Here is a 15503-nt window from a genome sequence, read left to right as displayed (position 1 = left end):
ATTTTTTTATTTTTTTTAGAATTTTTAGTTGTAGCTGATGTCAGCCAAATTTTTTATAATTTTTTAGTTGTAACTGATGTCAGCCTTGCGTCACAAGGCCTAGGGGCTAGGCTGGTCAGTTTTGGCCTAGGGGCTAGGCTAGTCGGTTTTAGCCTAGGTGAGCAACTAGGTTCCCCTATAGCCTAGTGGATTTGAATGGGGTGGAGGAGTTTTGGAGGGAGGGAGGAGATTTAATCCACTATCTCCTAGGGGATTTGAGACAGATGGAAGTTCTTTAAAGGGGTGGGTGGAGGAGTAGGCTAAGCCTCACAATTAGTTAGACCAGTATAAGTAGTAAGGGTGTGCTATCCACACACCCTTTTTACTTTCCACACACTTTTTTAATTTTCGACCATCAGATTGGATGTATTGAAGAAAATCAAAAGACAAAAATTAACAAAAAAATGTGTAAGAAGTAAAAAAATTGTGTGAATATCACACCTTGAGTTTAAACTGGGCTCAGTACATAATGAAAATGTACTCACTCAAAACCGCAAGCTTTGTAAGCCCAAATTATTTTCATTTGAGCCCAACAAAAAGCCTCCGTCTTCATCGTCGTCGTCATCATCATCTGTGATGATGCAGATGGCAACATTATGGTGCACCACCAACGCCATCGATCGGATAATATTAAAAGCCGCGAGCCATAAAAACTGCACTTTTTACAGTTTCCGCACCCCACCCAACTCCCTCTTTCCTCCCACGTGACCCTCCAAGATCGGACCTTTCTCTCACTCCACCTCACTCTCTCCGCTTCCCCATTCCCACCAATCCAAAACTCTCCCCCCGCTCTCCTCCCCACCTCCCCCCCTCTCTCGCCGTAATCTCCGCCGCGTGTTTTCCTCTCTGCCGCTTCCCAGGTACTGGCCGAACCCCATTTCTCCGCCGATCTCAAATTTGGCGCCTCTCTTCGATTTCATTTTCTAGGGTTTTACTCTTCCCGTTTGCTTTGTCTCGATCGTTGCGACGAACCCATTTTCTCATATGTGAACGCGTACGTAGTGTTACATGTAGATTTGCATTTTCAAATTTTCACTGTTCGTTCATGGTTTCGTCCGTACAATCTGATTCTGAAGGACCCGTACAGTCCATCTCAGATTGCATAAACTGTAGAGATGAGGTTTTTGGCCAGCCAAATTAGGGTTTTTTTTTAGCTTTTGTTCAGTAAGTAATTAAACTGCTGATTTATCTTTGTGACATTTTGATCCTGAAAGGAGATGAATGCATGAATTTTTCGCCCTTTTCCCACATTTTTGGAAGTGTTTATTATTCGAATTAGTGCTTAGTTTAGAACAATTCAGTAAAAAAAGATGTAATCTTTTCAGGTTGGGTACTGCAGAAATGTAGTTCTCTGTGATGTACTCCTGGTGCTGTACCTCAGTTTAAATCTCTAATCTCCGTATTTATCCGAAATTAGGGGCTTAAAAGTATTAAGATACGATGTTTCATGATTATTAAGTATGGTATCTCTTGAATACTTCTGGGCAGTCATTTTAGTTTTGATGCCGGTATATAATCAATTTTAACCCAGAAAAGGCTATAAATTGCAGAAGTGAAAACATAGGAGATGTTTTTAATTTTTGTAGTGCCTAATCTCTGAAAGGGTTTCTTAATGGTCAAATTATAGTCTCTTGCAACTTTAAACTGACCCATGTATTTAGAATTTTAGATTATTTCTAATCCTGAATCCTAATTTTCTTTTTACTATTACTTCATTGTTTTGTCGGCCCTGGTACGTATGCTTCAGATGGTCATTTTAACTTGTACCGATAAAAAGAAGTGAGATTGTGCTCGTATTATTGACTTTTCCCTACGTTATTATATTCTAGTAAGATAAGCACAAGCTATTGGTATGCACTTATATTTCCTATGCAGAGACTGACAGAGTGAGTTCCCTTTAACAATATGATAGCTTCTAAATTTGATTATGGCAGTCATTGGACATTGTGTCGGATCTCCATGAATTTGTTGATATTTTTTTGTTTTCCTAAGTTTATGAAGCGAGGCCAGCCAGGTCTTTATTTCTTTTAAATAACCCCCTCCCTTTTATTCATGGAGGTTTTGCTCACTTCTTCTGTAATCTGGTTATTGTTGAATGTCTCAATATTACCTGCTAAATAAAATGATGAACTGTGGTTTGTCAATTTGCACATGCGTTTTGATTTGCATGAGATGTATGCCAAGCAACCTAGTTTGTTTACTCATCTGTTATTCTTAGAATGCCGAAGATTTGTAAGAATAATGTTCTTTCCCTTTCCCTCTCTTTCTCTTGATGAATTTCAGGTTGTGTTTGTAAATGGGCAAAGTTAACAAGTTGCAATGTAAACATGACTCCCGAGCTGTAAAGAAGATACAGCATCCATTAAAGGTTCTTAAAGATGTACATTCAAAAAAGAAACCTCACAAAGCAGTGGAGAAGAAAGATTGGGAAGATGTGACTTGTTCAGTCTGCATGGAGTTCCCTCACAATGCTGTTCTCCTCCTTTGTTCCTCTTATAATAAGGGATGTCGCCCATATATGTGTGCCACTGGCCGTCGCTTTTCAAACTGTCTCGAACAATACAAGAAAGCGTACACAAAAGTGTGTTCAATTGAAAATTCTCGACCATGGAATGGAGTCAATGGACCAATGTATAATTTAGGTTTCAGTTCAACTCAAGGGGAGCCCGAGGAGAAGACAGATGTACCAGAGCTTTTATGCCCGCTATGTCGGGGGCAAGTGAAGGGTTGGACAGTGGTGGAACCAGCACGACAATATTTTGATGCCAAGAAGAGAACATGCTTGCAGGAAAATTGCTCATTTGCTGGAACTTATAAACAGCTCAGAAAACATGTTAAGGCAAAGCACCCATTGGCACGACCCCGAGAAGTGGATCCCTTACTTCAAGAAAAATGGAGGAAGCTTGAGTCTGAGAGAGAGCGAAGTGATGTTATCAGCACAATAGTGTCATCTACTCCGGGGGCAGTGATCATGGGGGATTATGTGCTGGAGCCAAACCCTGACGGCATTTACAGTGATTCTGATTCGGAGCTAGATGAAGACAGCGACTCAGATGATTTTGGATTTCGTTCGTTTGATATTGGTGGTCTCTTCTCACGACGCATGATTCGAAGGAACAATGATTTTTTGGATGACAATGATTTTTCCCGTGCTCCGCTTTCTAATTCTGCCTTTGCATCTCGACGTGGTTCTGTTCGAGGCAGGGGAGTGGTACGAAGTCTTGGCGGGCTTAGAGGTGGGGGTGTGCAGCGTAGAATTAGAGAACCTGGACGATTCTTATGATCAAAATTGCCCTAAAGTTGGGGAAGACTGCATTCTACTTTTGCGATTGTTTGTTTGAATGCATTCGCCTCATTGATGCACCTTGTTATGGTACGCGTTAGAACTATTGTCATTTTTCATTGGAATCTTAGGCAGTTGAACCCCACCTCTGTGGTTTCGTATCATTGCTTCTGCGTGACCGAATTGCACACAGTGATTAGTGACAGGTTATTGTGATCAGCAGGTCGTAGGAAAAGCAGATGGCAGGGCGTAAACCCTGGATATTTTAGTGCAGTTTCGTGCTCAATTTGCCTCGTAGGTTGTATTGATTGGTCATTCTTTGTCATTCAACAGGGCTAAAAATTGTGCTTGTGTACTATCTTCTGTTAAATTCTGAATTCAGTGACTTACTGTGCTGATTCTTTTGCCAATTTTAATTATTGCTGGTGTACAGCTTCTGGAGGAATAATGTATTTCCTGTTGTGAATCACCATGTGGGTTTTTTAGGACCGCTCCTTTATTTTGGACCCTCTGTTTTAGGGGCCCCTACGCAATTTGATTTCCCAATTACCTGCAAATCATAGTGCAAAAGTAACTCGTTAAAATTAAAGAAAAAAGTTTATTCACAATTTTCAAATTGCGATTTATCTGTAACAAAAAATGACTTCTTGCAAGATCAATATTATTCCGCGGGGCTATGAATAAATGGAATTGATATGACACTTTCAATTTGTCTTTAAGGATAAATTTTTCAATAGGCTGGGAACACGGTGATGAGTCGAAATCCTATAACACGGCTCGGTTCACGATATGTTATAATACATTTGATTAGAAAAAATAAATATTTTCAACTAATTGTATTATTACACTTAGTATACCTGGCTTATATTATTTAAGGAGCTAAAAAGTGTTCTGTTTACACGCATACTACGAATTTTTCTGCAGTAACTACTCTTGTTTTGAGTATTTTTCACTTGGCAAGATGTTTAAAAAGTCCACGCATGGAGGAAAAGATGGATCTTAAATGTACTTCTGTAACAAACAGAACTGGATAAGTGGGTAAAAAGACATAAGACCCATTCAAGCAAATTAACATTAAAAATTCTAAATCAAATAGCATGATAATTTCTCTCTGCAACCTTGGACCCTTTGTTGCAGCGCAAACCAGAAATTCCTCTCAGCACACACCTTATCTTCCTCTGCTCAAACACACCAAATAAAAACATATATATACAATGATAATTCTTTTACCAAAAAGAAATATAAACGATAGTGTCGAAATGATCATTTTTCAAATCTCAATTGCTGAAATGAAAGCAGAAACAATCAAGATTTACCAGAAAGTTAGCACTTGTTTCTGATCCGATGGCCTTTTTGTTCCTGCCTATGATGGATTTGGGATTACAATATACGTCCACTTCTGGTACTAAGCGTTGATATCTCCCTCTGCTCTTTGTTCTTTTGTGTCTTATTGGAGCTATGAACCTTTTGTTTCCCACCTGCTAAGGACACATGTATTTTCAGTTTGATAATTTATTTACTCGTGTGCATTTCTACTACGGAGAGTGATTGGCCGACAATACAGTATCTGCTACATTGTCGATACCAAATATCAACTAAATGATCAATACAGCATTGCAAAAGAAACATATTTAGGTTTGGTAATTTCTAATATGAGAAGTGTATAGTACCTATTATATTGTCGATATCAAATTTCAACAAACTATCGATAGAGATCAACAATGTACCAGAAATCAACTGTGTATCAACATTACCAAATAATCTATATATGCATGAAACCTTACCCTAGGCTTAGGCTTTGAACCGTTGTTAGTCCATTGCACTTTCCGAGCATCACCAGTTGTTCGTAGCTCTTGAGAATAAGCAAGGAGTTGAGCCCGGCGATCATAGATTCGTGTTTTCGCAATCTGAAGAGGCTTTTCGGAGCTCGGCTTGGGGTTAATCTTCCTTACAGGACCAGGTTTCTGACGAGAATCAGACGATGCTGGTGATTCCACATAGACAGTGATGATCACTTCCTTCTTGTTAGGTCTCTCTCTTGTGCCATTGTTCTTCTCCTCTTTCTCTAACTCTTGTTTTGCCATGGCTTCTGGATGTGATTTTGCTTGTGAATAAGTTGAATCCATTCCCTTTGGTCATGTTAATTAACTTTTGTTTTGTTTATTAATTGCTTTTGTAAATATTAATTTCTAATCATAAAAATAAAAGGGACAAGTGTTACACTGAAAGCAATAAAAACAAATATAAAACTAATAATTAACAGTAAAAAAATTTATTCCTCCCTCATAATTTACCTACCTTTTTTTCTTATTCCCATTAAAAATATACTCAAAAGAATTACGTTACTTAATCACCAAACGATATTCTAAATCTGTAATGAACTCTAATCCTAATTCTACTTATTTAAAGAAAAAAGGATAACTAATGAATTCGTTTCCCAACAAACTGACAAAGATGCAAAGATGCTATTGATAAAAATAAAGGGTGCGTTTTTGCTGACCATTCTCAAGTGGTGATAATGCTTATCACTCTATTTATTACCGTTGGATGAGTTTAAATTTTAAGATTTGTGTCTATCTACTATACAAATCTCGAAATTTAAACTCATCTACCGGTGATGTCAAGAGAAAACACAAAAATTTTCTCCCAAATGTAAAAGTGTAATGTGAATTGACCTTCCTATTTTTGGGGAATTTATGTGTTCAAAGTACAAGTCGACTTACCAAATTTAACAATACAAAAATGGCTACTACATATTTTCTATTTACTACGCAGTTATTGTTGGGCAATAATAGTCACACGTCTTTTTTCTTTTTCAACACACATCTTTTATGCTCTTTATTTATGTTTATCGAATTGAATTAAATGAATCGAAAACAATATATAAGATTAAATATGAAAGTGCATGGGAGGAAATAAAAAACGGAGCATTTAATGAAAAGGACTTGGGCTAATTTTTATTTAATGAAAAACCACCCTAAACTATTATTTAATAAAAAGGACTTAAGTTTTAATCATAAGGACATAACTCGGTCCCTTAAAAAAGAAAAACATGGGCTCAACTAAAGGCCCAACCTGCATAACATTTATTGTCCCAAAAATGACCTTGACGGAAATAACCCAAGCTCGTTACAAAAATAACGGTTACTACATTCAATCCACCACTCCACCGCCATTAATTGCACCAACCACCCCTACAATTCATATTCCTTTCTGCAAAACCCAATTCCAACTTCAAACTCCAAATTTCAAACCAAAATCCATAAGAACCTGCTGAGAACAACAAATTCCGACCGAACAACAAGTTCCCAACGATCAACAACTTCATATTGAGCAACAAGCTCCAGAGGAGCAACAAGTTGCCTCCAAACAAAAGGTACTAAACTAAAATCATTGTTTGCATGTTCTTGATTCCATATAATCTATCAATTTTAAATTAGAAATTGCATTTTGATAACTAATCAATTATATTCGAAACTGAAATTCTGTGTGTTCATTACTATTTTTCAATTTCATGTTTAAGTTTAGGATAGTTCAAGCAATATTGTGTGTTATTTTTGCCTCAAATCCACAGTTAGTTTGAGCAATATTGTTTTAGATCAATAAATAGTGTATATTTTGTTAGATCTCATAAAAATCGGGGGTTATTTTTCATCTATTTTACAAAGTAGTTAGGTTATTACGCTTAAATTCCAGAAATAATTTTCAGTTTTGATCCATTTCCACATAAACAGTGTGGGTATATCCATAAACAGTTCTTAATTGTTATCTCTCATAAATATTGGCGGCTATTTTGGACTAATATTCATTTTGCTCCATTTCATAAATAATGTCGATTGATTTGGTTTTTGTTTTGATCCCTTTCATAAACAATGTAGGTTGATTTTGTTTTGTTTTGCTCCCTTTCCTTATAAATAGTGTGGCATAATTCAGAAACAGTGTGGGTTATATTGTTTTATATCCATAAATTTTGTGGGATACTTCATAAATAGTTTGACATATTTCATAAATACTGTGAGTTCTATCATTTTTTTGGGTTACTTTCTGCCATTTGTGTGTAGTTTTTTCCAATGGGGTTTAGTTTGGTACATTACATAAAATAGAGTGAGTCTATTTAGTATAGTTGCATATAGGGGTGGAAAAAATTCCCAAAAATCCCGAACCGAACCGAAAAAATCCCGATCCCAAACCAAAAATTTCCCAAACCGAAATTCCCGAAATTTTCGGGATGCTATCCCGAACCGATCCCAAAATTTCGGTATGGGATTCGGGATTGGCTTCTCGATATTTCGGGAATCCCATACCGAACCGAAAATATATAATATTAATTATTATATATATATATATTATTCTTTTATAATTGATGCTAGTAATTTCTAATTCATGCTCTGCTACCTGGAATGCCCTACACCTTGCATATTTTTCATGTTCTGTTTGATATTCATGTGGATTTTATTATTGTTGCTGCCATGGCTGATGATTTCAGAAGGCTTGATTCTTTTGTCTCTCAACATATTGCAAAAATGGTTTAATTAATTTGATTTTGACTATGATAAAAACAGTCAGGCATGCCAGTGTTCAATTAAATGGTAGTGTGAATGAAATGAAATTCTTAGGTCATGAATGTGTTCTTGAATTATATATTTGAAGAACAATTCATAATTTCATATTTTAATTTGGGATTCCCGATTTGTCCCAACATCCCGAAAATATTTCGGGATTCCCGAAATTTGGGATTCCCGAAAATTTGGTTCGGGATTGGTCTTCAAATTCCCATCCCGAAAAATTTTGGTTTGGGATTCGGGATTCGGGATACTAGTTTCGGTATGGTATCCCATACCGAACCAACCCTAGTTTCATAAATAACATGCATTTTTTTTCTTCTTATAGTTCAATAAATAATGTCCTAACAATTTTCATTGTTGAAGATGAAAACAACGAAAAAACCTGCAAAGAAGGGTAAAACGAAGAAAAAAGAAGCTAAATAGAAGAAGGGATACCTCTAGTACAGATGCAACATGGTCGGGTTTGCAGAAGCAATAAAAAGTCTACAACCCTATGTTACAATGACATCAACACATCTGTAATGAACTAGCAAAAACGCCATTTTGGAGTCTACTGAAGATGTACATGGATGAGACTTTGATTATGTCAGAAAGGAAGGGGAAGTTCGATATGGACTTGATCAAAATCATTAATTGCTACAACCCAATAACCCAAAAGTTCAAATTTGGACGTCAAAAGTTCAAACTCTGGAATCTACGTCACCTAGAGTTTCCTGAAAATCTGTACGAACTTGCAGAAGATAAACAAGTACAATTGGGACAAATGAGTAAAGGGCTATTTATTCAAGATGCTTGGAAAAACAAATAAAAAAAAGAAGGAGGAAGGAGAAGAACCAACCACTAATGGATGCACCATCTTTGTTTTGGTAAGTAACCAACATAATTAATAAAAATAACATGAATTGTTTCTTACAAAGTTTTGCACAAACTAACATCAGTTACTTAATTCATATGGTACTAAATATGTCTTCACACAAATCTAGTGGAGACAATAGAATGACGAGAAAACATGATTTGATTCCGGCGTTCATAAGATGGGACACAAGCATGATCCATAAAGCAATCAAGGATATCCCAATGGAAAAAATAAAGGTGATTACCAATAATCAATATATTTCACTTTGAAAACAGTATTTTTCAACACAAAAATAATTACTTATCATATGCAATGACACCTATCTAATGTGACTATTTGCAGATTAAGGATGCCATTTCTTCTCAACAACCACATGAAGAATCTACAGAGAAACGACGACAAAAAAAAGAAAGCAAATAAAAGAAAGTAGCTTGATACTTAAGAAGATGAATCAAACAGAGAAGACATACCACAACAAGTACAAAACAATCTCCAAACAAAAAACTATCATATATGACCAAATAACATTTATAAACAATTAACCGATTCTACAAAAAAATGGTTCATTCAATGTGTCTTTTATACTCTTCTATAAATAATCGTGGCTTATTATGTGTTTGTTCATAAATAATTTGAGTAATTATGTTGTAGTATCATAAATAGAGTGCCTACTTCATAAACAGTCTTAGTTAATTTCATAAATAGTGTGTATATTTCATAAACAATGTTGGTTATTATCATAAATAATGTGTACATTTCATAAATAGTGTTGTTTAATTTCATAAATAATGTGTATTTCATAAACAGTGTGCTTAATTTCCAGAAACAAATGTTGGACATTTTGTGAAAATTAACAAAATATGAAATGTTATTGTGTGCAGGCTTGTTTTGAAATTCATTCTGCTCAATCGAAAAGACAAATTTCAAAGGCAAAAAGGCATTAAATGAGAGCAAATAAATGCAAGACAACTGATGCCAAAATTGATGAGGTTCATTATGAAATTGAAGAAGGACAAAACATGGAGAACATAATTGGGCTTGATCAGAATGTCATCAACAACGATGAAGGAAATGATCAGAATGTGAACAAGCATAAGGAGCAAACTGATGAACAGAGAATATTAGCATCAATGAAGCCCAAACAGAATTCGACAAACTCTTTGGTGAGGAAATGATCAAGCTCAACACTATTGTCCAAAAAATACATCATTGGCATGGATACATTTATAAGTGAAGAGTTGTTTAATGAGTTCAAGAAAGCTAGAAGCATTGCTGAGAAAAGGTATATAACCTTTAGGGAAATGATGGCGCATACAATGGATGCATCAAACAGAGAATGCTTGATACTCGGCCAGATGATCAAAATGTTGAACAATGAAGTTGAAAAGCTTCTAAAAAAAAGTAGAGATTAATTAGAAGAATAGCAATGCACTTAATGTCGAAATGTTAAAGATGCAGACAAAGACCACTGCAAATACTCTGAAGATTAATGACCATTTGAAACAGATTGGGAGCTTGAAAAAGAAGTTACAAGAAGCTCAATCAAAGGTGGTTGAAATGGAACCTTCACAAATTCCATATTTGAGTGCTTCTCCACAAGGACTTCCAGACACCTTGAAAGATAAGAAAGAATCGTCACCAGTACCACATGCGGCTGAAATACAAGTTCATATAAAGACATCAACAGTGGAACCAATGTCAAATGTGGTTGAAATGGAAGTTGAAAAAACACTGACAATAGAACTAATTATACCAATAGTGGAGCATGTTCAGACTATTGTCAATGAAGGAAAACAATCTGTCACTGAGACAAAGGAAAAGACGAGCCCTATATTCATCTCGTATTTCAAAGTGAGTTGGTAAACGTAAAATATATATATATTTATAAAAAGTATATTAAATAAAAAATATAATATATGAGGTAGTGCTTTGCATTTAATGCGGTTGACATTGAGCACTCTACTTCTCTGCCTCAGCTTCAGACTCCGATTGACATGGTTTTAGAGAACATTGGTTCGAAATGTACGTGCCAAGAATGATCGCAAATAGAATCTTGATTCAAGATTCGAATATGGTCGACCTAAAAAAAAAAAAAAGATTAAATACAAGTTTGCAGTAAGTGACAGTGAGAGTCCATCAGTCATACAATCACAAAAACAAACCTTACCCCATCAATGAAAAAGAGAAGGAGGAGGAGAACCCTAAAGGTGAATCACCTTTGAAGATAAAAGTTGAAGCAATACAAGTTCAAACCGCAAAAGTTGAAACAAAAGGTGAATTACCTCTTAAGGCTTGTGTGAAATCCGATTTGAAGGCTATCATTGAAGAACCAGAGAAGAAACCTAAAAAGAAGGCAACTAAGAATATAACAAAAGGGGAGACAAAAAGTAAATGCCCTTCAAGTACAAGGGCATACAAGTTGTTGAACCAAGAGATAAAAGAAAAAAAATCAAGGAGTACTACAGACAATGTCAACTGTAAGTTTACATTATTGACAAATTTTTTTGTTTATAACATTTAAAATTATGTACTGCATAAATACGTATAATGTTTTTTTTGTTTTATTTCTTACACATGGACTACTTTTGGTTGATGTCGAAGATATAGAGCATGGCCACTAAGCTTGTTATGCTGAGAAGTGATTTGACGTCATTGTTTGTTGATGGAACAATTGACGCGAAATTAATTGATGTTTTTTTCTACATCATGTTAGAAAATGAAATGGAAGAGGGCAAGGAACAAAATCTCTATCTTTCTTCCTACATCTTTGTAAGTACCAAAAATAATTTTTCTACAAATATGTGGTTCTATGATTTAATATATATAGTATAACAATTAGTTCATTTTCATAAACAATGTATTTTTCTTGTTTTAAGTTTCTACTTAGTGACTAGTTCTTAGTGCATTTTAATGAATAATGCCTAGTTGTTCGTCCAGTTTCATAAACAGTTCAAGTTCTTAGTGAACTTTCATAAATAGTGCCCCAGTGTTTAGTCCAATTTCATAAACAATACCCTAGTTACTTGACCACTGTCATAAATAGTGTACCTATTTTGGTTTTTGTTTTCATAAATAGTGTCTAGACAACTATTGTCCATTTGTTTAATATAATATTTCTTTGTATTCAAACAGAATGACATGGAGATACAAAGACCAAAGAGTGATGACGAATACCTTGACCAACGTTTGAAGACAATATTGGAAGAAAATGTGGACAAGGTTAGCAAAGTATTCATCCCGATGAAACACTACTTCCACTTCACATTGATAGTTTAGGACATTAAAAAACGAACAATGACTCATTACAATTCAAAACTACCAAGGATTGAAGGAGGTAGAGACCAATATTTTGACCATGCTTTGCAAGTGGTAAGAACAAAACCTTAAATAATCCAGTTTATGTACTAAATTTCAAATGACAACAAGTTGTTTCATACAAAACATTCCATTTCTTTCTTTTTTGGAGCGAGACAAGATCCAAACAATATACAAGACTTCAAGAGTGACAACACCTTAACAATAGATATTGAAAGCTACAAGATTTGCGCACAACAACGAGAAGACTCGTAAGTACAAACTTTATAACATATAGGGTTACTCTAACTTCAAATATAAATGACATCATTATCTGTCATCTAATACTATCAAGTGATGTATTCATTTGTCATACTTATAGTTGAACTAAAAAATGCAGGTTGGATTGTGGGATATTTGTCATTCACTATACACAACAAGTACAAGAGAGCAAATTGATAGAACCCACGTTTGACAAGGAAGAAGTATTCGAGAAAAAGGCAGAAATTATAACAACAATTCTACTTCTATATACACTTTGTGCTTTCTGCAATTTAAGAAATAATGTAAAAATTTCATATAGATCCAGAAAAAGTATGTTTTTTTTTTTTTTTTTTTTTTTTTTTTTTTTTCTTCCAGCATATCGATAACAAGCTTCATTTTTCTTCAATCTTCATAATCATTCACAACTTGAATATATTTGTAAATTCAGGTCAGATTGCAGGATATACATGATAAGCTTCATTGATCAACTCTCAAACAACCAGAAAGTTCAAGGACGTATCAAAGATTACCAAGTCAAAAAGGCATGCAAAGATATTTCACCAATTTGATGAACCATGAATTCAGCTAGACAAAGGAACAAAAAGCATTTATTGAAATTTCACAGAGACTCACAAGCATTGGACATTATAATCAAAATTCATAATATGGATAATATGTAATTCTGATGTGCATGTACTTCTTAAAAGTACAACTTAGTTTTAATGTGGTTTCACATATATCACAAATTCTACAAGTTTAGTTTTAACGTGGTTTCACATATATTAAAAATTCTACAAGTTTAGTTTTAATGTGGTTTCACATATATTTCATAATCTAAACTTTCATGCAGTTTGCTTTGTGTAAATGTATGCTGAAAAAATTATATAGCAAAATAACATTAATAAGATGTTAAAGCCATAAATATTGCCTTTTTTTCTTTCTAAAAATAAGTACCACTATTTGTACATCCATAGGCAACTATTTTTGAAATTATCGACACTATTTCGTAAAAAAAAGAACAACTATTTATTAGTGATTAAGTTTATCATCCAATAGTCATAACATGTCACGTAACTTACTATATAACATGATGATAAGAAGTATCAATAGATCAATATGGAAATAATTATTGATAGTTCATCTTAACATGATGATAAGAAGTATCAATAGATCAATATGGAAAATAATTATCGATAGTTCGATAAGATGCCAATATGCGCATTGATCTCTTTGTTTTTTTTTTAAGTAAGGCATTCATTTTATCAGTGATTAAGTTTTTAGTAAGGTATCTCGACGTCAAAAAATGACATGCCAACTAAAACATTCCATGACTAAGTTTGAAAATTGTATCTCAACGGTTTGATCAAATACAAAAATATACTTTATAGATGTACATTTGGAAAATAAATGAGTCATAATCATTAGTTAGCGTCATGCTTGAATCATCAGCTAGTTAATTAGTTTAATAATATCAAGCTAAGGTGGACTTTTGAAAAAAGAAAAGGGGTTGTGACTAAGTCTTAATGTTATTTTCAATTTTAGTGTTCATGTGGGTTCATATACATATAATAATCTAAAGTTTCATTCAGTTTTCTTTTTAAAAATGTATGTTGGACAACAAAAATGGCTAAAACATAACAACTATTGATGAAACTAGCAACACGATTTCGTAAGAAAAACAACTATTTATTAAAATTGAAAAATCTGTTTCATCAAAATCAAATAAACCTCCTATTACATACTGTGAGTTTATATAAAGTTAAAGTCATTGTACATAACTATCAACTAATTTCAAAACTAAACGAAATAGTAAACATATATTGAAACCACAAAGCCATAAACTTGGGTATGTATTAGCTGTTTATCAAACTCAATACACTGTTTCGTAAAAACTAGAAATAATTGAACAAAGTTCTAAATCTAGAATTACGTCCTCAAAAACATCAATTCAAAACAAAAATAAACAATCTTCAAAACGAAAATCTGTTACATATCACCAATAAACTCTCATCTCTCAAAAGATCAATCATCTTGTATAACAACTTTACATGAAACCTTGTTATGTCCTGAACATCCACACTTGCTACAAGTGACGGTCTTCTTAGTCCCACTAATTTCACTAGTAGATTTATTCCTACTTTTCTTTGTTCTTCTAGCCAGAATCTTCGTAATTGGATGCCTCACACAATTTATAATAGTATCAACAAACTGTTTATCCAAATTTGAAAATGGATGCATCACAAACTGATATGTTTTCCGATAAAAGCTTGCCTTCCAGTAATCATTAACATACTCAAATACATCACGGCTATCATGTTGCAACACTTGGAATGCATGAGAACATGGAAAACAATTATGCTGCCATTGCACACGATAACATGTCCTATCGTCCAAACAAACAACAAACCGATTTCATTCCATCCTAACTTCAAAAACATCCGCATCAGAACGACTAATCTTCCAATTCATGCCCTCATTCAACAACTACTTCATCTCATTTTCTTTTTGTGGACACAAAATTGTGTGAATAGTTTGACCAAATATCCTCTTCTCAGCCATACTAATCATTAGCCGAACTCTAATATCTTAAAAAAGATCCATAAATGGCATACAACAACTATTCAACACCATGATGTTAAAAGATTTTGAAAGTGCATTGCTCATTGATCCCTATCTTTTACCATGAAATGGACAATAGCATAGTTCTATTTTGGCAAATTAGACAAAAAATTCTTCACATGCCCTTGCTCGATATCCTGAATTCCACGATGCAATCATCAAAAATCAAATGGAGTACAAGCATACGCACAATTTGCTAAAAGGTTCATCGTTTTCTTCTTTAGTCCCTCACTAGCCACCTTTGGAAATAAAGTACTGACATTTTGTTTCAAATGAACAATACAAAATGAATGTGGAGACTCTAGAAAGAATTCTGCAACACTCTTCAAAATACCATTATGTCTATCTAACATAAGCATGATCACCCTATCTTGAGCCCTTAATAAACCAAATAATAAGAACCATCTCCAATTTGCTATTGTTTCTGAATCAACAATAGTATAAGCAACCTCAAAAATCTCTGCATAACAAAAAGAAAAATGTACTGTCAAAATTTAAACTACTTCTGAAACTCCAATTAAATTACTTCTCAAACTTTGTTTGAAGTATATCTGCAACTCTTTTTCCATTATTTAATAATAAA

The 15503-nt window shown here is 34.1% G+C and overlaps 1 protein-coding gene across 1 annotated transcript; it reads left to right on the top strand.

Annotated features, from left to right (window-relative positions):
* Positions 1-628: 628 nt before the first annotated feature.
* LOC137718436 (uncharacterized) lies at positions 629-3397 on the top strand. Its single transcript, XM_068457986.1, has 2 exons — positions 629-899; positions 2323-3397. Exon 2 carries the CDS (start codon positions 2336-2338, stop codon positions 3320-3322), a length of 987 nt encoding a protein of 328 aa, XP_068314087.1. The 5' UTR covers positions 629-899; positions 2323-2335; the 3' UTR covers positions 3323-3397.
* Positions 3398-15503: the final 12106 nt, after the last annotated feature.

This window comes from Pyrus communis, chromosome 15 (genome assembly GCF_963583255.1).
Source record: "Pyrus communis chromosome 15, drPyrComm1.1, whole genome shotgun sequence".
Taxonomy (NCBI): domain Eukaryota; kingdom Viridiplantae; phylum Streptophyta; class Magnoliopsida; order Rosales; family Rosaceae; genus Pyrus; species Pyrus communis.
This window is presented reverse-complemented; position numbering and strand designations above follow the sequence as displayed.